The sequence below is a fragment of the Ictalurus furcatus genome, chromosome 19 (genome assembly GCF_023375685.1).
Source record: "Ictalurus furcatus strain D&B chromosome 19, Billie_1.0, whole genome shotgun sequence".
Classification (NCBI taxonomy): Eukaryota; Metazoa; Chordata; class Actinopteri; order Siluriformes; family Ictaluridae; genus Ictalurus; species Ictalurus furcatus.
The window spans coordinates 25,439,302-25,464,071 of record NC_071273.1 but is presented as its reverse complement, the minus strand read 5'-3'; the positions used below and the strand labels follow the sequence as shown (position 1 = coordinate 25,464,071).

The window sequence follows — 24,770 nt, the reverse complement described above, 5'->3', positions numbered from 1 at the left end:
TGTCCAATCATTATGAGGACCTGGTGATTGTGAGGACATTTGACACTGTCTAATCATTATGAGTACCTGGTGATTATGAGGACATTTGACACTGTCCTATCATTATGAGTACCTGGTGATTGTTAGGACATTTGACATTGTCCAATCATTATGAGGACATTTGACACTGTATAATCATTTTGAGGACCTGGTGATTATGAGGACATTTGACATTGTCCAATCATTATGAGGACATTTGACACTATCCAATCATTATGAGAACCTGGTGATTGTGAGGACATTTGACATTGTCCAATCATTATGAGGACATTTGACACTGTGCAATCATTATGAGGACCTATTGATTATGAGGACATTTGACACTGTCCTATCATTATGAGTACCTGTTGATTGTGAGGACATTTGACACTGTCCAATCATTATGAGGACCTAGTAATTATGAGGACATTTGACAATGTCCAATCATTATGAGGACCTGGTGATTATGAGGACATTTGACACTGTCCAATCATTATGAGGACCTGGTGATTGTGAGGACATTTGACACTGTCCAATCATTATGAGGACATTTGACACTGTCCAATCATTATGAGGACCTGGTAATTATGAGGACATTTGACAATGTCCAATCATTATGAGGACCTGGTGATTATGAGGACATTTGACACTGTCCTATCATTATGAGTACCTGGTGATTATGAGGACATTTGACACTGTCCTATCATTATGAGTACCAGGTGATTGTTAGGACATTTGACATTGTCCAATCATTATGAGGACATTTGACACTGTATAATCATTTTGAGGACCTGGTGATTATGAGGACATTTGACACTGTCCTATCATTATGAGGATCTGGTGATTATGAGGACATTTGACATTGTCCAGTCATTATGAGGACATTTGACACTATCCAATCATTATGAGAACCTGGTGATTGTGAGGACATTTGACACTGTCCAATCATTATGAGAACCTGGTGATTTCAAGGACATTTGACACTGTCCAATCATTATAAGGACCTGGTGATTATGAGGATATTTTACACTGTCCAATCATTATGAGGATATTTGACACTGTGCAATCATTATGAGGAGCTGGTGATTATGAGGACATTTGACATTGTCCAATCATCATGAGGACATTTGACACCTGTGCTATCATTAAGAGGACCTGGTGATTGTAAGGACTATTTGATACTGTCCAATCATTATGAAGACCTGTTGATTGTGACTACATTTGATACTGTCCAATCATTGTAAGGGCCTGGTGATTGTAAAACTTTGCCACCTTTTATGATGAGAAAAATCTGCCAGACTTTCTACCTCAACTCCTACACCACCCACTGAGGATTCCCCTTCACCTTCACTGGCACATTTTTCTAATCTAGCAACAGAAGAGATCCTGCAGGTCATCTTGTCCTGCAATCCTACCACCTGCCAATTAGATCCAATCCCTTCCACAATGCTCCAGACCATCTCCCTTCATCACGACTATCATCATTGGCTCCATATCATCTGCTCATGTAACAATTGCATTCAAGAGAGCAAGGGTTATTCCCATCCTGAAGAAACCCACTCTAGATCCCTCTGACATTAGCAACTACCGTCCGGTATCACTTCTCTCTTTTCTTTCTAAAATCCTTAAACGCACTGTCTACAATCAACTGTCTCTCTATCTCTCACAGAACAACCTCTAAGATCCTAACCAGTCTGGCTTCAAAGTGGCATATTCCACAGAAACTGTCCTTTTGGCTGTCACTGAGAAGCTACATTCTGCTAGATCAACCAAACTGTCCTCATCCTCCTTGACCTTTCAGCAGCATTTGACACAGTCACCAACAAGACTTTCTTGTCCACTGTCACGAGTAGTGGAAGGTCACTCATACCAGGTGACATGGAGGGGATCCACATCTACTCCCTGCAGGCTACCACTGGTGTCCCACAAGGCTCAGCACTTGGTCCTCTTCTGTTCTCACTCTATACATGATCTCTTGGTGAGGTCATATCCTCGCATGGGTTCTCATACCACTACTATGTGGATGACACTCAACTCATCCTCTCCTTCCCTCCCTCAGATCCTCTTGTTTCTGCTCAGATCTCAGCATGTCTGGGAGACATCTCATCATGGATGGCAGCTCATCAGCTGAAACCTAATCCCAGCAAAAACTGAACTACTGTTCATCCCAGGTGACTCATCACCATGTCAGGATCTTGTGATCTCCCTGAACAACTCTGATCCCACCTTCAGTTACTGCATACAACCTTGGGGTAACCATGGACACGCAACTGTCCTTTTCCTCTCACATTTCAATTTCTCCTTTACAACATCAGAAGGATTCGTCCATTTCTATCCATACAGGCCATTCAGGTGCTGGTTCAGTCGCTTGTCATTTCAAGACTGGACTACTGCAACTCACTCCTGGCAGGTCTTCCTCTGAGCACCATCTGACCTTTGCAACTGATCCAGAATGCAGCTGCTTGACTTTTCAACCTTCCTAAGTTCTCCCACACCACCAAATTGCTATGCTCCCTCCACTGGCTTCCTGTAGCTGCCCGTATCAGATTTAAAACTCTGATACATGCCTACAAAGCCCAAAATGGACCAGCACCCACTTACCTCAAATCATTTATCACAGCCCGCACTGCCCCACGCTCCATCCAAACCTCTAGCACTGCTACACTGTTGCCACCATCTCTCAGGGTACAAGGAAGGCATGCATCAAGACTCTTCTCTGTTCTGGCACCTTGGTGGTGGAATGAACTTCCCCTAGATGTCTGAACAGCTGAGTCACTTGCTACCTTTTCCTCTACCTTCCTTTTCCTGAAGTACTTAAATTAGCACTTTTCATATTTAAAAATTTAAGACTGAGGGTATTCTTAGTCTGTGACCTAGTGAACCAGTATTTATTGATAGAGACTTCAAAGCACTTCTGTAAGTCGCTCTGGATAAGGGCATCTGCCAAATGCAAGGACATTTCACATTGTCCAGTCATTATGAGGATATTTGGCATTGTTCAGTCATGACACTATCTAATCATTATGAGAAGCTAGTGGTTGTGAGGTTATACATGAACATTTTAATGTATTTAAGGTACATTATTGGACTTTGTGGACCACTTGACCATCATGGATAAATGTAACATGGGGAAAGGAAAATAAAAGTTGTGTCTTAAATGGTAACCTTCTCAATATTTCCTACAAACTGTAAATTGCGGGTATTCTTTACCTCGCTACTGCTCATTGTTGGGACAATATCCTTTTTTGGTATATTGTATGTTTTCATAAATGCACTGGATAATCTTCACTACACTACACTTAAGCGTTCTTTGATTTGTCTCTCTAGAGGAACCTTAAACTTTCCATATAGAACCATTCAATATAATGTTTCTCTATCAGAGAGGGTTCCAAGTAGAACCCATTTAGAAAACCAAGAACCTTTAACTATCCACATAAACCCCCAACCCTGAGGAAACTCCCAAAATAGTTCATTTGTAGTGAATGGAGCCAGAGATACTCAGAGTCTGTGGAGTATATAATGATGTTGTCGTTTTATTTCTCAAATTTTTCACAATATTCAGCTCACAATACTTTGATGACTTTTTCCCTGGCTTCTTTAGGGGAGGGACAGAGGACACAAGGTGAATATGAAAAACTACTCGTAAACCTTCCCTGCATGTATAAATGGACTGATAAATGTTGGAGGCAATAATTCTAATAGAAAGCATGTATCAGTAAAATCTTTCCCTCCTTCTTTGCCCTTTTTTGGATCCTTAATTCTCTGTATTGACAGTGAATTAAGGGTATTGACAGTGACTGAGAGAGAGAGAGAGAGAGAGAGAGAGAGAGAATGACACAGAGAGAGATAGTTTGTATAGGTATAGTGAGACCCTAAACACACCAACAACAACTGACAAGAAGGATTGATGTGATCACTGTCCTGCTGCCATTGCTATGATCTTCCCCCTGCTCTGGCAGATTGTTACGGTAGGAGCTAGGAACAGTACCACTGGAAATGGTACTGATCTAACACTCCTCGGACATGAAGTAGGTGCCTTAGTGTGTTAGAACATCTTTAGGGATGGTAACCTGCCAAAATAGTAAGAACAACTCATAGAAGAAGCTGTCCATATAATTTTTCTCATCTCATGAACCTTGGGGTACCAGGTAGCATAGTCCATGGTTGTGTAGTTCAGATTATATTCTTGTGCCCTGTGGCAAAACTAGATCTATGTCAACATAGTCAAATTGAACCTTAGTGATGGGTTACCCAGCGACAGCTTGTGGGGCAAGTTCTGCTGCTTGGATTTCCATTTTTGGTCCCTGAATGTCTTCTCGAAAGGTGTGTAACTGCATATGGCCCAGGCACATGGTTGCTTTGCTTTCATAGTTTGATGCCTTATAGATAGGCACTGTTACTGAGGAAATGCTGCATGTGTGATCCTACCCACATGGACCATATGCACAGTAACATCTGTCCACTTTTTACATTCCTTCATTTGGCTAACACTTTTATCCAAAGCAGCTCACACTTGATGCAGGAAACAACTGAGCAGAGTCTTGCTGAAGGACACATCACTTGGGATTTTGAACTCATGACCTCCTGATCTTTAGCTCAAAACCTTAACCACTGAGCCAGCAGTGCTCTAGAGCCAGTAGGTTATGGCGTCATGGTCTCTCATGGTCATGGCTTACGTTTGGGACAAGCTCAGATAAGTGGACAGGACAAGGCAGGTGTATGGTCATGGACCAGGAACCTTGTACTCGCAGGAGATACTTGCTTGGTAAGGCTTAATGGGTCTCACTGGTCTTATCCACTACTCAGACCTTGTCCCAGCCATAAGCAATGAACCTGCGGGTCCCTGAATCTGTAACCTAACATCACAGAATACTATGCATATGGTTAATTCAGAGGACGCTGGACAGGCATCACACTACATAGATAAAATTATAAAAGTAGGCCGCATGTAAAAGTTTTCCATCCCTCCATGTCCTTCGTTTCGCCCCTGATCTTCTTTACCTTTATAGAAAAAAGGTTTCTGTTATTTTCTCTCCTCACATACCTGTATATATAATAGGATGACTACAGATCATCTACAAGATGCAGTTAGGTCCTGAAATCCAAAGGTCTGTTACTGAACACTGCATAGAAGTGTGTAATATTATCTAAAGTTATCTAATAGTGCTGGTGAGGGAAAGCAGTTTATAGCTGCTAGAAGGTAAGAGAGAACAGGAATTAACTTTGACCGACATTAAGTATAACAAAAAAAATTATAAAAAAGTATTATGCATCATTCTTTAATAAAAAATAAATGTATAAAATAGAATAATTGTAAAAGTGATTGGTAACAGGAACTGTGCGTCATCACACCACCCCAACATTTACTGTGTGTATATAAGCATCAAAGTAAATGTGTGTGTGTGTGTGTGTGTGTGTGTGTCCTCAGTTGCGCAGCTCCTTCAAACAAGCTTTTGGGAAGAAGAAAAGCTCAAAGCTGCAGACGTCTCATGATGAGCTGGAAGAAATGACGGACTCGTCTGTTCCGGAATCACCGAAACTGCAACACACACACACAGACGGCAGCACACAGGCCTTACACACATCTTCATCCACCACTGAGTGAGTAGACACACACACACACACACACACATACACATTTTCACTTTTTACTGTCCTTTGTCTTTTCTAGTCTATGCTTCCTTTCCATATTTCAGTGTACATTTAATTTGCCTCTTTTTCTCGACTTTACGCTCTGTGTGTGTGTGTGTGTGTGTGTGTGTGTGTGTGTGTTAGTAAATCACCCCCCATTTGGCTGCCAAAGAAAAGACAAAACGGCCATGTCATCTACAAACACAGATCTCGGTAAAAGGCAGAGTGATGCATGATGGGTACAGGTGAATGTGGTTTGGCGTGATCTTTGCACATGACCCATAGAAAAGAGCTGAGGCTGTAGTGCATTGTGGGTAATATTATAGTGAACTGTCTAGTGAGAATTCGGACACCACAAACCCATAAACACCCAAAATAGTGCACAACCTGTCTGCTGTGTGTGTGTGTGTGTGTGTGTGTGTGTGTGTGTAAAGTGTTTATACAGGGCCGTATTCCGGGTCAGAGATTTAAGTCCAAATGTTCGGTCAGTATTTGCAAGTGGAAAGTCCCTGATATTCAGAGTCCTGGTATTACGCAGCTATGTGTTATGGTGTTGAATGTGCTATGTGCTGAAATAGATCTAACAGGAGTGTTGTATATCACTAATATATCACTGCATGTATAAAGATCGCTGTAATGGTCACATTAATCAGTGGTTTAATCGAACAAAATGGCTTCCACTCATTATTCAGCAGCACAGAGAATAGAATAGCACTTGATCCAGCACAGACTGTTCTAATAAGATCACTGAAGTCTACTCTGAATACGGCCCTGTGAGGCTGAGTTATCCTCCTGACAGGTATGTGGTGTAGTGCTGCTATTGTTAAAAGTTGTTGCACTGTGTGTGTGTGTGTGTGTGTGTGTGTGTGTGCAGGCTGTGTGAGTGTACCGAGGCTGAGGCAGAGATCATCCTGCAGCTGAAGAATGAGCTGAGGGAGAAGGAGCTGAAACTCACTGACATCCGACTGGAGGCTCTGAGTTCAGCACATCACCTGGACCAGATCAGAGAGGCCATGAACCGCATGCAGGTACACTCACTCTCTCTCTCTCTCGCTCTCTCTCTCTCTCTCTCTCTCTCTCTCTTTCCCTCTTTCTTTATCTCTCTCTCTCTTTATCTCCCTCGCTTTATCTCCTTCTCTCTCTCTCTCTCTTTCTGTCTCTCTTTATCTCTCTCTCTTTATCTCTCGCTCTCTCTCCCTTTCTCTCTCTCTTTATCTCTCTCTTTATTTCACTCTCTCACACACACAATCTCTCTCTTTCTCTCTCTCTCTCTCACACACATACACACACACTCTCACTCTCTCTCTCTCTCTGACAGAATGAGATCGAGTTGCTGAAGGCGGAGAACGACAGATTAAAGTCTAGTGGAAACTCCACCCCTTCTGCCGTATCATCCAAAACACCCCGCCCCCCATCAGAGACCTCAAGTACCTCCTCCTCGTCTTCCCGCCAATCACTGGGCCTGTCACTCAACAACCTCAACCTCACTGAGACTATCATGTCAGGTGAGAAGAGTGCAGTTGAGATTTGGGATTTACCCGACGGCAAAACGGCAGTTTTACTCCTTCATTATCTTATCTTATCTTAATTTGCTCACTGTTTATATACGTATTACATAATGTTTCAGATTAAAGTGCGGCACTTTCCTATTGAAACACAGCTGATGATGTCATAATGGGTATTACAGCCGCTGACAAATCAGCAGCTTCGATTTAACGCTCACTTAGTGGAACTGCACACTCATTGAACGCACTCACTCTAAATATCATTATTAGAGAAGTTATAAAGAACAAACAAAAGAAAAAGATGCAAAAAAAGAAAGAAAGAAACAATTAAACAAAGAAAAGTAAAAGATTAAGAGAGAAAGAGTGAAAGAAAAGAATGCAAAAAAGGAAGTAAAATAAGATCATAGAGCATAGAAAGAAAGAAAAAAAGAGTTGCCATGGTTACTAGTTAGCTAATAATGAACTGTACAGTGTGAAGGAAATTGAGGAGGAAATTCCCGTAGCTATTTCCTTGATATGGCTAAACATACCTCCTAGTCCTTCAGGGAACTTTAAAAAGTCTTTCCTCATGTGTGCAGTCGTTATTCTCACATTCTTTCTTTGGCTTTTAGATCTGCTGCTGGACGACGGCTACGAGGGAAACCTGCGTAAAGAGGGACGGAGCGTACGGATCGTCGTCGCCGTCGCCGGGGGCTCCAACAGGACCAAGGTGAAGGACTTCACTGTGATGTTAAACTACTGAATATTTGTTGAGGATTATTATTTGGTTAGTATTTACGATGTCTGTATTAAAGTCGAACGTCTTGAACATGCAGGGTTTACAGAGTCTGGAGTATCTCATCGGCTCCATCGGCGTCAGCGGAAAAACCAAGTGGGACATGTTGGATAGTGTAATACGACGACTGTTCAAGGTTAGAGCTTTGGAACTAATACTCGCTTCGTACGACAGAAAAATTCAGTACTGGTATTTCTCATGGAGTATGACTAAGTATGCCTGATGTACAGAGCATTATGTACTGGAAAGGAGTAAAGGTATTAATGCGTATTTATGAAATACTTATACTCACTCTGTACTTACTACTGACACTGACATTTAAAAGTACTTTGTATTTATACTGCTCACTCAATACAGGTGTAGTATATGGTTTTAATACTACTTCATATTTAATAAGCACTTAACATTTATACTATATTTAATGCAATCATTAGTATTTATTAAGTACTATATCTAAGTACTGGAAAATGGCATGAGCATTAAAAGTAAGGATCTGTATTTATTTACAGTATAATATCGCATTCGTTTGTGTTTATTCAGTACTTAATTTGTACACTACACAGAGTTTAAACTATGTATTCGGTAGATAGTATTTATATATTACTGTCTAATTATCTGGATTAATACTGTGTTTAGTGTAGTACTGCATAATAATACTGCATATATTGTAGTAGTGAGTAATAATACGGCGTATAGTGTAGTACTGCGTAATAATACTGAATATAGTGTAGTACTGCGTAATAATACTGCGTATAGTGTAGTACTGCGTAATAATACTGCGTATAGTGTAGTACTGCGTAATAATACTGCGTATAGTGTAGTACTGCGTAATAATACTGCGTATAGTGTAGTACTGCGTAATAATACTGCGTATAGTGTAGTACTGCGTAATAATACGGCGTATAGTGTAGTACTGCGTAATAATACTGCGTATAGTGTAGTACTGCGTAATAATACGGCGTATAGTGTAGTACTGCGTAATAATACTGCGTATAGTGTAGTAGTGCGTAATAATACTGCGTATAGTGTAGTACTGCGTAATAATACTGCGTATAGTGTAGTACTGCTAATAATACTGCGTATAGTGTAGTACTGCTAATAATACTGCGTATAGTGTAGTACTGCGTAATAATACTGCGTATAGTGTAGTACTGCGTAATAATACTGCGTATAGTGTAGTACTGCGTAATAATACTGCGTATAGTGTAGTACTGCGTAATAATACTGCGTATAGTGTAGTACTGCGTAATAATACTGCGTATAGTGTAGTACTGCGTAATAATACTGCGTATAGTGTAGTACTGCGTAATAATACGGCGTATAGTGTAGTACTGCGTAATAATACGGCGTATAGTGTAGTACTGCGTAATAATACTGCGTATAGTGTAGTAGTGCGTAATAATACTGCGTATAGTGTAGTACTGCGTAATAATACTGCGTATAGTGTAGTACTGCTAATAATACTGCGTATAGTGTAGTACTGCTAATAATACTGCGTATAGTGTAGTACTGCGTAATAATACTGCGTATAGTGTAGTACTGCGTAATAATACTGCGTATAGTGTAGTACTGCTAATAATACTGCGTATAGTGTAGTACTGCGTAATAATACTGCGTATAGTGTAGTACTGCGTAATAATACTGCGTATAGTGTAGTACTGCGTAATAATACTGCGTATAGTGTAGTACTGCGTAATAATACGGCGTATAGTGTAGTACTGCGTAATAATACGGCGTATAGTGTAGTACTGCGTAATAATACGGCGTATAGTGTAGTACTGCGTAATAATACGGCGTATAGTGTAGTACTGCGTAATAATACTGCGTATAGTGTAGTACTGCGTAATAATACGGCGTATAGTGTAGTACTGCGTAATAATACTGCGTATAGTGTAGTAGTGCGTAATAATACTGCGTATAGTGTAGTACTGCTAATAATACTGCGTATAGTGTAGTACTGCTAATAATACTGCGTATAGTGTAGTACTGCTAATAATACTGCGTATAGTGTAGTACTGCGTAATAATACTGCGTATAGTGTAGTACTGCGTAATAATACTGCGTATAGTGTAGTACTGCTAATAATACTGCGTATAGTGTAGTACTGCGTAATAATACTGCGTATAGTGTAGTACTGCGTAATAATATTGCGTATAGTGTAGTACTGCGTAATAATACTGCGTATAGTGTAGTACTGCTAATAATACTGCGTATAGTGTAGTACTGCTAATAATACTGCGTATAGTGTAGTACTGCGTAATAATACTGCGTATAGTGTAGTACTGCGTAATAATACTGCGTATAGTGTAGTACTGCGTAATAATACTGCGTATAGTGTAGTACTGCGTAATAATACTGCGTATAGTGTAGTACTGCATAATAATACTGCGTATGGTGTAGTACTGCGTAATAATAGTGCGTACGGTGTAGTACTGCGTAATAATACTGCGTACGGTGTAGTACTGCGTAATAATACTGCGTACAGTGTGGTACTGCGTAATAATACTGCGTACAGTGTGGTACTGCTTAATAATACTGCGTATAGTGTAGTGTAATACTGCGTAATAATACTGCGTACAGTGTGGTACTGCGTAATAATACTGTGTACAGTGTGGTACTGCTTAATAATACTGCGTATAGTGTAGTGTAATACTGCGTAATAATACTGCGTACAGTATGGTACTGCGTAATAATACTGTGTACAGTGTGGTACTGCGTAATCATACTGCGTACAGTGTGGTACTGCTAATAATACTGCGTATAGTGTAGTGTAATACTGCGTAATAATACTGCGTACAGTGTGGTACTGCATAATAATACTGCCTACAGTGTGGTACTGCGTAATAATACTGCGTATAGTGTGGTACTGCGTAATAATAGTGCGTACAGTGTGGTACTGCATAATAATACTGCCTACAGTGTGGTACTGCGTAATAATACTGCGTATAGTGTAGTACTGCATAATAATACTGCGTACAGTGTGGTACTGCGTAATAATACTGCGTACAGTGTGGTACTGCTAATAATACTGCGTATAGTGTAGTACTGCGTAATAATACTGCTTACAGTGTGGTACTGCAAATAGTGTAGTACCGCGTAATAATACTGCATAGTAATACAACAAGCTGTCGGGTAAGATATGTTCACCTCTACATGCGTGCTTATAAAAGCAAAATGTTTTCAAATGAATGGTCCTGTAGCTTGTTTAAGTTAATGATATGACTTCTGATGGCATGCATATCAGGAGTACGTGTTCCGCGTGGATCCTTTAACGAGTCTGGGCCTGACTTCGGACAGTATAGTGAGCTACAGGATGGGGGAAGTGGAGCGCTCTCACGTTTCTGAGCTTCCTGAGCTTCTGCCCTGTGGATACCTGGTTGGAGAAAACAACATTATCAACATCACACTCAAAGGTGAGACAGTCTGTCTTTCTGTCTGAGATGCTTTTATTTCAAGTGACTTACAGGTGAAGGAGTCAACTTTATTCCTACTAAAACTGTATAAAAGTTCAATTAAAACATTAAATTCTGGCTTTAATTTCTGCCAATTCATAGAATATATACTCCATGAAAGTGTATTAGCTTATTACTTAGCACTTAAAGGTAGTACGGAGTACTTACATAGTACTGACACCAAAGAAGTATTAAGTGCTTGCTGTTTTAGTACTAATGCAGTATAAAAACCTCTGTTCTTACTATTTAATTGATACTTATTAGAGGTAACGTAAGTACTTGGATAATTATGCATTTAGCAGTGATAGCACTCAGTACTTTTAGTAGCTTTTAGTACATATAACCTTATATAGTCTTTATAGTACATAAGAGCTCACTACTAATCTCACTCAGTGTAAAATTCAGTACTCAGTAGTGAGTACTTATGAAACAGTATTAATGATACATACTGTAAGAATTCAGAACTTATTCAGTACTTGGTGCATAAAAGATACAAAGAAAACAATAGTTATTTAGTACTTAGTATTAGGAGTACTCACTCAACACTTCTGTAGTATGTATATAGTATTAATACTACACAGAACTCAGTACTCAGTACAATGCTTAGCATTTGCTAATGCTAAGTGGCTATGTGTGTGGCAGAATCCAATTCAAGTGTTTAGATGTTTGTATTAAAGCTTAAAATTACATTTTAATTGTTGATGTCAGTACAAATTGAGGGTTGAATGTTAATAAAAATATATTAGTTTAATATTTAACATTAAAATACAGTATTTTATAGAAAACACCATAGCAATAAGACCTGAAGGTTTCTAGACCCGACTGTGTGTATTTACATGTGGATGAGAGTGTAAATAAATCTACAGATGAATAAATGGTGTGTTTGTCTTTAGGTGTGAGGGAGAACAGTATAGACAGCCTGGTGTTCGATACGTTAATCCCCAAACCGATAATCCAGCGTTACCTGAATCTGCTGATGGAGCATCGCAGGATCATCCTGTCCGGCCCGAGCGGCACGGGAAAGACGTACCTCGCCAACAAACTGGCGCATTACATCATCAACAAGAGCGGGCGGGACGTGAACGAGTGCAGCCTCGCCTGCTTCAACGTGGACCAGAAATCCAGCAAGGTGGGAGCAACGCCTGACATTTTATACTCCTAATAAACTGTGTGTGAGGGTGGGGAAAGAATAAAGTATAAAAATGTAAATAATGTAGAACTAATGTAAAAGTGAAAGTAGTGTGCTAGTACAAATACAGCCATTTCATCATAAATTCTAAGGCTAAAGGAATTCTTTTAAATAAATAATGCTCTCAGGAGGTATTAATAATTATATAATATTATTCATTTTTAATATATATATATATATATATATATATATATTAAAAATGAATAATGATTGCTTTATAAATGGTTAGTTCACGGCTTATAAGCTGCTTATTAATACTGATATAAATATACTTCGAATTTTAACGAAATAATAACGCTGTGTGTATTACTAAAACTCAAAATGTATAATTATGCTGTATGTGTGTGTACAGGATCTATGTCAGTACCTCTCGGCTCTCGCTGAACGCTGTAACTGTGATGAAGGCGAGCGAGAGCATCAACTCCCCCTGGTGGTTCTGATCGATAACCTGCACCACGTCGGCAACCTGAGCGACATCTTCAACGGCTTCCTCAACTGCAAATACCACAAATGGTAAACACGCAAAGAAAATAGAAGTTTCTAAACACTGAAACAAAACAAAAAAAAAAAAAGATCAAATCTGTATACTGAAGCTGTAAAGAAACCTCTTTAAAAAAAAAAACACATTCTAAAAAATAGAAATGTCTATACAGTGAAACTGTAAAGAGCAGTAATTTTTATACACAGAAATGGTAAAGAGAATTACTATACATTTTAACTAAAAATAATATATATATATATATATATATATATATATATATATATATATATATATAGATAGATAGATAGATAGATAGATAGATAGATATATAGATAGATATACTGTTAAAAAAATTATAATAAAATTAAATTCTAAACATTGAAGCTGAAAGAACATTGTAAAAACAAAAAAGATTTCTGGACAGGGACATTGTAAAAAAATAGTCAAATTATATACAATGAATTGTTAAAAAAAAAAAATCTGAAATACTTGTACACTGAGCTCGTAATTAAAAACTTTCAAGTTAAAATCATAGGCATTGTATTGTATCTTAATTATAAATAGCATCAGATTTTATTCAGCAGTAAATTTCTACTATGTATATGTAAATAATATAAACTTCATTATGAAAACTATTTGCAAATTGGTGTTTAAAGTGTTTAGGTAGGAAAAAAAAAATTTAATCAGAAAACATGTTGAAATTATTCAGGAATTGTGTGCAACAACGTCGCAGTATCAGCTCCAGAAGCTCCGCCTTCCTTCTGCGTATTTTCTGGCCACTAGCGTCAAAATGTTGAAGTTGCGATCCACTTACCTGAGCTAGTTTTAACAGGAAAACGTAAAACTTTTGAACATTTGTGACACAATAAAAAGCCGTTTCTCAATTTATGCGTTCTTACGCGATCTCGTGTCCCCGTGAACTCGTTCTACATCATCATCCACCGCCGAAGTTCAATTCCAGTACTTAAGAACATGAGTACCGGGGACGCATGAGGTTACCCAGATGTGTTCTCGATATCCGAGTTCGTTCCTCCGAGGTAGAAGGGAAGATCGGCCTTCACGAGTTCGTTCTTTGCGTTCTTACAATTGAGAAACAGCCCCTGATCTTTCAGAAAAAGTTCCAAAGATCTTAAGGAATAATTGTTGTATTAATCAGTGATAAGTTAACGAGCTGATGTGTGATTGGTCATCCTTAGGGAGTGGGCAGGTCCTGACTACGTTTATTTATTAATGAAACACACAAAATGTTTTGTGAATGCTAGAAGTGTCACTTGCGATACTAACCTTACATAAATAGAGTGAGTGCTAGTATTTAATACACTACAGATTTTAATACCGTGTGTGTGTGTGTGTGTGTGTGTGTGTGTAGCCCGTACGTGATCGGGACAATGAACCAGGGTGTCTCCTGTTCCCCAAACCTGGAACTGCACCATAACTTCAGGTACGATAAGCTCTACATGCTGTATAAGGGGTGTGTGTGTGTGTGTGTGTGTGTGTGTGTGTGTGTGTGTGTGTGTGTGTGTGTGTTCTGGTAAGATTTACAGTAAAACATTATTATACACTGTTCTACTACACACATTTATTCTAAAGAATGTACATTTTATTTTCAGTATAATGTTTCATTAAATAAAGAAATGAGCTTATAGCCTTTTTTTTTTATAAAATACATTTATTTTAATGTGATATCAGGTCACTGTGTGTTATTAATAAATTATTTTATTTTTAATCCTGACCCTTTTATATGAATGGCTTATTTTTTATTTACTTCTTGTCTTTTTAAAGAACTAATATTCGTCGGTTCATCCTCGGTGAAGCTCTCGGAACATCTGTAGTAAATGATGCCCGGTGCAGTGTGTTTATACGTACAGGAAGTGTGTGACAGTATGACTTTAATTACAGGTGGGTGTTGTGTGCGAATCACACGGAACCGGTACGGGGTTTTCTGGGTCGGTTTCTGCGCAGGAAGCTGATCGAGGTGGAGATCGATAAAAACACACGCAGTAACGAACTCATCAAGATCATCGACTGGATCCCCAAAACATGGCAACACATCAACTCCTTCCTGGAGGCTCACAGCTCATCTGATGTCACCATCGGTAATGCATACACACACACACACACACACACACACACACACACACGCACACACACACACAATCACACACATGTGCATGTATATATCAACATTTTGTCATTTGTATTAGCAAAAGATTTTTAAGTGTTCCAATAATACTCCTCTCTCTCTCTGTTTGTGTGTGTGTGTGTGTGTGTGTGTGTGCGCTTGCGTGTCAGGTCCCCGGTTGTTCCTGTCGTGTCCAATGGAAGTTGAAGGTTCTCGTGTGTGGTTCACGGATCTGTGGAATTTCTCACTCGTGCCCTACTTACTGGAGGCAGTGAGGGAGGGGCTACAGGTATACACACACACACACACACATATATATATATTTACACATACACAAACACATACACACACATATACACACACACATATACACTCACACATATACACACACACATACACACTCAAACATACACACACATATATATACACACACAGTCACACATAGACACACACACATACACACACACACATATATACACATACACACACACACACATATATACACATACACACACACACTCACACATACATACACACATACTCACACACATATATACACACATACACACACACATATTCACTCACACATACACTCACACATACACACGCGTATTTCTCATGTTGTTTCTCTCTCCCTGTAGCTCTATGGTAAGAGAGCTGTGTGGGAGGATCCCTCCAAGTGGGTGATTGACAGCTCCCCATGGAGCTCCGCCCCCCTGCAGCGTGACAGCCAATCGCTGTTGCCGCTGCGCCCGGAGGACGTGGGCTACGATGCGTTCAGCTCGTTTAAAGACGGAGCTTCACCGAAACAATCGCACAAACACACAGCGCAGAGCGACAGCGATGGAGACCCACTGGTACACACCCTTTAATCTGTGTGTGTGAGTGTGTGTGTGTGTGTGTGTGAGTGTGTGTGTGTGTGTGTGTGTGTGTGTGTGTGTGTGTGTGTGTGTGCTTCCCTGTTTTATCCACACAGTGGCGCCACTGAGACTGAGCAACATTAGCACTCCATCACTCCTCTCAGATCAGAGCACTTCAGTATTTTGTGATCTGATTGGCTAAAAACAGCAGCACACACTTTAACACATAACACAGATCATGCTGTCAAAAAGTATTTGCCCCCTTCCTGAGTGGAAGCTTTATGTTACTGACTTTTCAGATAAACTATAATATATACAAAGAGAACCTGAGTACACTTCTAATACAATTCTGTTACTTATTTCATTTTTTTAAAGGGTTATAATAACAACAGATTACTTGTGTGAAAAAGTATTTGCCCTCCCCCCCAATGGATGAAACGGTGCAACCATAAATTCTACATGCATGTACTGTATACTGTATGAAATTTATTTCTTTAGTTTTGCAACAAAGCTACGGTGTGAAAATAGTAACAGACTCACCTCAAATCTCAAAACACACATAAAAAAAATTGTAATATGTGGATTCCGAATCGATAAACTTCGAAGAGACTTCAAAGCACTTCTGTAAGTTGCTTGGGATAAGGGCGTCTGCCAGATACCATAAATGTAATTTAAAAAAAGTAAAAAGTACTCGTTACATATATTTGGTAAGTTATCTTTTAGATTTTTTTGGATAAATTGAATCTATAACGTGTCGTCTCGTAAAGTGTAGTAATAAAAATATTTTTAAAAATTGTTCACTCATGACCAGCACATTATCTGAAACTTAGCATCGTTAATGAATGATTAAGCTCCGCCCACTTCACAATCTTGTGATGTTATATATCTGTTATCCCTGATATTTACATCAGTATATGTCATTATAATAAACACACCAGTTTCCTTTATAAACCTTCCTTTATAAACCCCACTAGCTAAAGAAGAAACACATTAAACTGTTTTCCTAAAAGTTTAAACGAAAATTATAATCATTTCTACACGCAGAACCAGAAATCTCAGCCTGTAGATGAGCTGCTTTCATTAAATTTTACACGTTCATTGCTTTCTGTAATTAGAAGGAAATTACAGAAGAATTTCCCAAGATGGTGATTACTGTTGGATTTGCAAAATGATTTTTGAACTGAATTTTCTCTCTCATTTTAATTCTACCCATGTCAACAGACCAGATTTTCAGTTTTATTAAGTATGCAAATGAATGCATATTTAATTAGTCTTATTTGCATAAATGAACAGACTTTTTTTAAGTCTCTAATATAAAAAATATAAATAAAAAATATCTGTAAGAATATTAACAACCAGCTTGAGTAGATGAATTCAAATTGGGGGTGTAAATACTTTTTCACAGCACTTTGGAATCAATGGAGATAATGATAACACTGTGATCTCAGCTCACTGTCTCTTCTCATGTCTCTCCTCAGACGTTCAGAGACTATAAGGTGATAAAAAAAACTTCCACTGTGATCAGTTCTCCATCTGCACACAGTAGTCTAGTGATATACGTGTGTGTGTGTGTGTGTGTGTGTGTGTGTGTGTGTGTGTGTGTAGTCATTTTTTACAGTACATCAGCAGTAAATGTGGTCATATTTCATCAGCGATCAAACATTAATCTGACTTTCTGATTTCTCTGTGTGACGTGTGAGAACACACAGTACTTATGAGTAGATAAAGATGGAGTCATTTAGAAATATAGTCTGACATGGCGATTGGTAACTGATGAAATAGATGCAGTTTGTGGTGTTGTCTATTGGTGTTTATTAGTGTAAAGTGGTGTTTATTGGTGTAAAGTGGTGTTTATTGGTGTATAGTGGTGTAAAGTGATGGATATTGGTGTAAAGTGGTGGTTATTTGTATAAAGTGGTGTTTATGTGTGTAAAGTGGTGTTTATTGGTGTGAAGTGGTGTTTATTGGTGTAAAGTGGTGGTTATTTGTGTACAGTGGTGGTTATTGGTGTAAAGTGGTGTAAAGTAGTGTTTACTGGTGTAAAACTGTGTTTATTGGTGTAAAGTGGTGGTTATTTGTATAAAGTGATGGTTATTGGTGTAAAGTGGTGGTTATTTGTGTAAAGTGGTGGTTTTTGGTATAAAGTGGTGTTTATTGGTGTAAAGTGGTGGTTATTTGTGTAAAGTGGTGGTTTTTGGTGTAAAGTGGTGTTTATTGGTGTAAAGTGGTGGTTATTGGTGTAAAGAGGTGTTTATTGGTATAAAGTGGTGGTTATTGGTGTAAACTGGTGGTTATTTGTGTAAAGTGTTGGTTATTGGTGCAAAGAGGTGTTTATTGGTGTAAAGTGGCGTTTATTGGTGTAAAGTGGTGGTTATTTGTGTAAAGTGGTGTTTATTGGTGTGAAGTGGTGTAAAGTGGTGTTTATTGGTGTGAAGTGGTGGTTATTGGTGTAAAGTGGTGTTTATTGGTGTAAAGTGGTGCAACATGGTGTTTATTATTGTTTATTGGTGTAAAGTAGTGTGTGTTCACTTCAGTTTTCTTATAAACACATCCTACATCCGTCTTTTGTGTGTGTGTGTGTGTGTGTGTGTGTGTGTGTGTGTATGTGTGTGTGTGTGTGTGTGTGTGCATGCAATTAAATGTCTGTGATTATTTCACCAATTTGACATTTTCAGACCCTCATAAACCAAACTGCTCTTCTAATGTTAATGTTAAAGTTTTTAAATGTTAATGTTACAACTCCATATTCAGAGTTGGGTTAACACACACACATCAGTTTAGTGCCTCGTCAGAGCACAACATTAATAAATAAAATGTAACAGAACAGTCTGTGCTGGATCACGTGCTGTTCTATTCTCTGTGCTGCTGAATAATGAGTACAAGCCATTTTGTTCGATTAAGCCAGTGATTAATGTGACCATTACAGCGAGCTCTATATTAGTGATATACAACACTCCTGTTAGATTTATTTCAGCACTCGTCAGCCTCTTACTCCGATATCATCGTATTAATCTTTGCCCCAACTCTGAATACGGTTACTGAAGTGAAAGTGTGTTGTTTTTGTGTAGAAGTTGTGGTGTGTTAATAAATTCCTCTCTCTCTCTCTCTCTTTCTTTCTGTCTTTGACTTCTCCCGTTCAGATGAATATGCTAATGAGGCTACAGGAAGCTGCTAACTACTCCAGTGCCACTCAGAGCTGTGACAGTGACAGCGCCAGTCACCACGATGACGTTCTAGACTCCTCCCTCGAGTCGGCCCTTTAAGCCCCACCCCCTCTGTGAGGAACCAGGAAGAGCTAGCTTTCTTCTTATTGGATGTCGGTGGCCGGAGAGGCCGAATGAACACACACACTGGTGAAATGTGCAATTAGAAACGGATTCCACTTGCAGCCAAATTGTTGTTCACTGACAAACAAACAAACAAACAACTGGAAGTTTTGTTTCTTGTTTCTTTTTTTCAGTTAGCATTATCGTTGTTAATTACACGAGCCGGACTGTTGTTTTTCCGTCGAGTTGTTCAACTCCGTGGTGCTGCTGTGGTGCCAAAATCCGTTTACGTTTGTATGCCAACAAGCACAAGCGGTCCTCGTCTCATTTCCGCTACTGTGAAACCACTTCATCAGCACGAGCGAGTTAAACGATGAAGTGTTCGTCATCATTAACACCTGAACTGAAGCATAACGCGCAGCGGTGTTTTCACTTGCATTCGACTGCCTGCAGTTCCCTTTTTATCCAGCAGGAGCGCTGGAGTGCTGGATGATTATTATACAAATTGGAACCTGGGGACGAGTCTGATAATGGTGCTTCTTTGCTGCCTTAAATGTGCTGAGCGCTAGTGGACTTCTGCAAAGTTTAAGAAAAAAGTCTTTTTTCGGACAGGACGGAAATGTAAATCAAATAAATGCCACGTTTGCATATTTTATTTTTGTTACCTCATGAGAGAGTATTGGATTTCAGACGCATCGGTATAAAGCCCGGTGCGTGTGTATAATAAACCAGTAATATGGAATTTATGGAATCCCAGTTGAGCTGGGACAAACTGAACTCTGAGGATGAGCACAAATAAGACAAGTTGCTTTGCTAGCATGCTGTTTTTACTTCTGTCATCTGTGTGTGTGTGTGTGTGTGTGTGTGTGTGAGTGTGAGGTTCAAAATTTGAAGTCTTGCACATTGTCACCGATTCATTCTACCGAAAGAAAAAATTAAATATCGGGAATTATTCACTAGCAAAAAAAAAAAAAAAAAAAAAAGAATTGTAAAGTTTAATATACATGCTAATGCTAAAGCCTAATGTTGATATAAATCCACAGCCAGTGGATGAATTATGACGATGATCAAAGTTGTTTCGAGTAGAACCGTAAAAATGTCACAAGCCTGTCTCACATTAAACAGCGTTAAAGCACTTTTCGTTTAAAACACACTGTACATGACGCCTTTTTTAAAAATATATGTTTTTTTGTTTTTATGGTTTTTATGGTTATGTGGCCATGGCTTCATTTTATCAGGAAAAATAAATCTGAATGGTTTATAAATGTAAAAAAAAATCTTTATAGTTTATGAAAATGATTTATAAATAAAAAATTATCTTTACAGTTTAAGGTGCAGAATTGTGTAAAATCGGTGCTTTGTTATTTCGGAAAAACTTCACACTGCACGTTGAGCTCTACTTTACTAACTCTCTAAATGTAGAAAATGTAAACAAAGGCAAAATGATGTTGATGATGACAAGATTCTTGAGTTTTCCCACAAGCCTAAAACAACCTGTTTATTTACACTCCTGTGATAGGTCTTGTTTTTTGAGGTGCCATTACTTTTTGTAAAAACAAAAACTGTTTAGAAAGTAAACATGACAAATGTCTTAAATGTAAACCGAGAATAAAATAAAAGCCTGTAATGGATCAGACGGATACGCAACACCAAGAAAACTAACGAAGGTGCCAATAATTAATTATTCAATATATTCACAGTAGAAATATTATCACTACCTCAACATTAACTCCACATTATTTAAATTAAAAATATTTACATAAATGTCCGATAATTCTACTAAGATATCAACAACGAATAAATGACAAATAAACGTAAATATAGTTAATATGGTGGTAAAGGTGTAGGGGACTGACTTATTTTACTACAAATATTTACATTTTATTTAAAACAACACAAAAATAATCACAGCTACACAAAAACGTCCAAAATGTGTAGTTTAAAAAAATTCTAAAAAATGTCCTTCAGGTTTTCATGAGAGGAAATTTAACTTCACAGCATGTTGATATTATTAATATATCATTAAACATAAATATAAATTCTACTGATTAAAAAAAAAGTTTAAAGAAAAAAGAATGCCTGTAATATTTCCCTTTTTTAATATATATATTTTCTTTTACACGATGTTGAAAGAAGTACAAAGTTTGAGGGGACATTTATAGTCATTAGTAAAGGAACACGGTTTATGATCGCAACCATCACAACTGTGGAAACAAAATAGTGTAAAGTGTTAAAGTTGATTTTTAATTGATTTTATTATTTAGGGAAAAAAATGAGTGTGAAAAGCTGCCACGTGTTTAACATGTTAACATCCAGGAGGTTTATTTCATCTAAAGTGACTAAAAGGAAAAAAAAAAAAAAAGCAAAAAACAAAAGGTGTAAGCGGTGCTTTAAAAAAGAAAATAAATTAAATGGATTTTTAATAATAATAATAATAATAATAATAATAATAATAATAATAAGTGTGTGTTAAGATGTTAAATAAGTGTCTCGTGCAGAATCGGTAGTTTCTGAACTGCTGCTTGTTGGAATTAGACGTAAAACCCCGAATATATGTTTTTTTAAAAATATTAGAACGTTTTGTTTTCTTTCACTTCCCCGGATACGTTTACAAAAACTCTAAAGGTGCAGAGTACCGAAAAATCCTCCAGGTGCTAATGACCTTTGACCTTTCCCACAGTGCTGCTCCAGAACTTTAATATCTGTTAAACATTCAGTTCATTTCTCCTCAGCTGCATTTCTCTCTCTCTCTCTCTCTCTCTCTCTCTCTCTCTCTCTCTGTGTGTGTGTGTGTGTGTGTGTGTGTGTGTGTGTGTGTGATCTCTGCACAGGAATGAAATCATTTTAAATAGTTTTGTGTTAAATTTCTAAAAAATGAATACAAAGGTGCAAAATGAGGTGAAGCATTCCTGCGTTCCTTTATAAATATAAATGTAATATTTAAGTTTTTCACACTTTAACTTTCTTTAATTCGTCTTTAACTGAATCTTTTTAATCACCAAATTTCATATGAAGCAAAACAACAACAATGATGAATAATTTTTTTTTTTAATCTGTGACTTAAATTTGCACAATTTTTTTTTACATATTTTCCTTCAGATTTGTTCCCAAAAATATTAACTGCTAAAAGTTCGAGCACCAAAACACTGTTCCAATAGTCCTAAACTTTTTGTTTAACTTGAACTTTTTTTTGATTAATTAATTTGTGGTGTGTTTTTGTGGGTTTTTTAAAGTTTGTAAAGTTTACTTTCTACTCAAAATCTTTTTGCCAGAAACCTAAACAGTGTTTTACTGAAACTATTTGAAATTTTAAAAGAAAAATCATGAGTATTCTTCCCCAGAAAGAAGTGATATCTTTTTCTTTTCTTTTTCTTTTTTTCTTTTAGGAATGAGGAAACTCTAAATGCGATCCAACTTTAATCTCAGCTGCTAAATAAGGTCACCTTCAGGAGTTTAAGGAACCGAAATGACAGGAATGTGACGGTCATTCGGTCGTTATTGTAGATTTAAAAACCAGCTGAAAGCACTTTACCACTGAAACTCACTTCATAAATTCCCAGCATGCACTGCAAAGTCTTCAATTCCTGTAAAAATAAAGAAACCTAAGCTGCCAAAAATGCTAATGTTGAATTGGATTGGATTTTGTTACCTTTAGTGACCTTTCCAACCTCCAATGGTTAAAAATCATTTTCTTCTTATTTATTATCAAATTTAATCCCATTTTCAATCATTCAGATATTCAGATTATTTCTGCTCCACAAAACCTGCATTACATTTTTGAAGTGTTAAAAGTCTACTTTTGTCTAATGTATAATAATAATAATAATAATAATAATAATAATAATAATAATAATAAACAGGGGAGAATTGTGCTTTAGGGAGCGTACTGATCACATGTCGATGCTCTTATTGTCTTGTTTTTGTTTCGTTTTGATTTTGTTGTGTCGTTGCGACTGTTGCGAGTGTAACATTTATTGCAGTTTGTTTTCGGTGCGTAAATGTTTTATATTTTGTACATTTGTAAGTAACATATCATGTAAATAATAAGAGACTGCGGTTTAAAATCATCTGGAGAATTTTGTAGTCTTTGTAAAATCAGAATAAATGGAGTTTGGTGTCACCTGAAACCTTCTTTCTACTTTTATTCTTTTATTTCCTTTTCATTCTGCACGTTTTTACCAAGTTATAAATGGACTCCGAGTTCATGAACTTTAAACATTTCTATACATTTATAGAAGAATGTTAAAAAAGAAATTAAAAATGAGGTAAATTAATAAAATGAATACAAAACAATATTAAAACATTTGTAGCTTTTTGTAATTATTTGTTTGTGTCAATTTAAAAAGAACTAAATTTAATAATAACTGGGTTTTTTTAGATGTTAAGTTTATTTAAATTAGATTCATATAATTTATAACATTATTATGTTTGAATTTTAAACCTTTTTATTATAAAAATCATATAAATATAAAACATTGGAGAAAGTTTTATCTGGAACTAAAATGATTATTTAGGAGCTTATTTTTGAAATAATCTTTAGATATTTAAAAAGTGCTGTAAATATGACATTTAACAACGTTAAGAAATGATGTAAATCTAAAACATTTAATAAAAACTAATTCAAATAAAGTAAATAAATAAGTTTAAAAATTTTTTTAATTATTTGAATCTAATTTTTTTATTTAAAAAATATCAATTAAGAGTAAAGTGTAAATTTCATCATTTTTGAGTATTTAATTACAGAAAAGTTTAAAAGTATGATTTTTTTGGACATTTTTATTGACATTTGTGTAAAAATTATTTGTATTAATATTTTTAGCTTTTTAAAAAAAATTAGCCACTTCACACTCCAGTGCAGCTGGTGGCAGTAACACACAAGTTTTCCTCTTCATATATATGTAGAGAAGAAGAATTTAGTGTGTGAGTTGTGTGTGTGTCCTCACACACACACAACTCACACACTAAATTCTTCTTGTGAGGTGTGTGTGCGTGGTATGTGTGTGTGAGGTGTGTGAGAGGGGTGTGTGAGGTGTGTGTGTGAGGTGTGAGGGTGTGTGTGTGAGGTGTGTGTGTGTGAGGTGTGTGTGAGAGGTGTGTGTGCTTGGTGTGTGTGAGGTGTGTGTGTGAGGTGTGTGTGTGAGGTGTAGCTGGTGGCAGTAACACACACACACACAAGTTTTCCTCCTCATATATATGTAGAGTAGAAGAATTTAGTGTGTGAGTGGTGTGTGTGTCCCTACACACACAACTCACAGACTAAATTCTTCTTCTCTAGTGTGAAGTGTGTGTGAGGTGTGTGAGGTGTGTGTGAGGTGTCCGAGGTGTGTGAATTGTGTGTGAAGTGTGTGTGAGGTGTGTGTAATGTGTGTGTGTGAGGTTTGTGTGAGATGTGTGTGAGGTGTGTTTGTGTGAGGTGTGTGTGAGAGGTGTGTGTGAGGAATGAGGTGTGTGTGTGAGGTGTGTGAGAGGTG

The 24,770-nt window shown here is 37.5% G+C and overlaps 1 protein-coding gene across 1 annotated transcript in view; it reads left to right on the top strand.

The window, feature by feature from the left end:
- Nucleotides 1-23,419, top strand: part of nav3 (neuron navigator 3) — a 120,447-nt gene extending 97,028 nt beyond the window's left edge. Inside the window, exons 27-39 of the mRNA XM_053650662.1 lie at nucleotides 5,447-5,619; nucleotides 6,524-6,677; nucleotides 6,968-7,154; nucleotides 7,766-7,863; nucleotides 7,970-8,065; nucleotides 11,174-11,342; nucleotides 12,275-12,510; nucleotides 12,923-13,083; nucleotides 14,421-14,492; nucleotides 14,951-15,147; nucleotides 15,344-15,462; nucleotides 15,815-16,030; nucleotides 19,174-23,419. Of these exons, the coding sequence (XP_053506637.1) occupies nucleotides 5,447-5,619; nucleotides 6,524-6,677; nucleotides 6,968-7,154; nucleotides 7,766-7,863; nucleotides 7,970-8,065; nucleotides 11,174-11,342; nucleotides 12,275-12,510; nucleotides 12,923-13,083; nucleotides 14,421-14,492; nucleotides 14,951-15,147; nucleotides 15,344-15,462; nucleotides 15,815-16,030; nucleotides 19,174-19,296 (2,001 nt within the window). The 3' untranslated portion in view covers nucleotides 19,297-23,419. The remainder of the gene's footprint in view (nucleotides 1-5,446; nucleotides 5,620-6,523; nucleotides 6,678-6,967; nucleotides 7,155-7,765; nucleotides 7,864-7,969; nucleotides 8,066-11,173; nucleotides 11,343-12,274; nucleotides 12,511-12,922; nucleotides 13,084-14,420; nucleotides 14,493-14,950; nucleotides 15,148-15,343; nucleotides 15,463-15,814; nucleotides 16,031-19,173) is intronic.
- The last annotated feature ends 1,351 nt before the right edge of the window (nucleotides 23,420-24,770 follow it).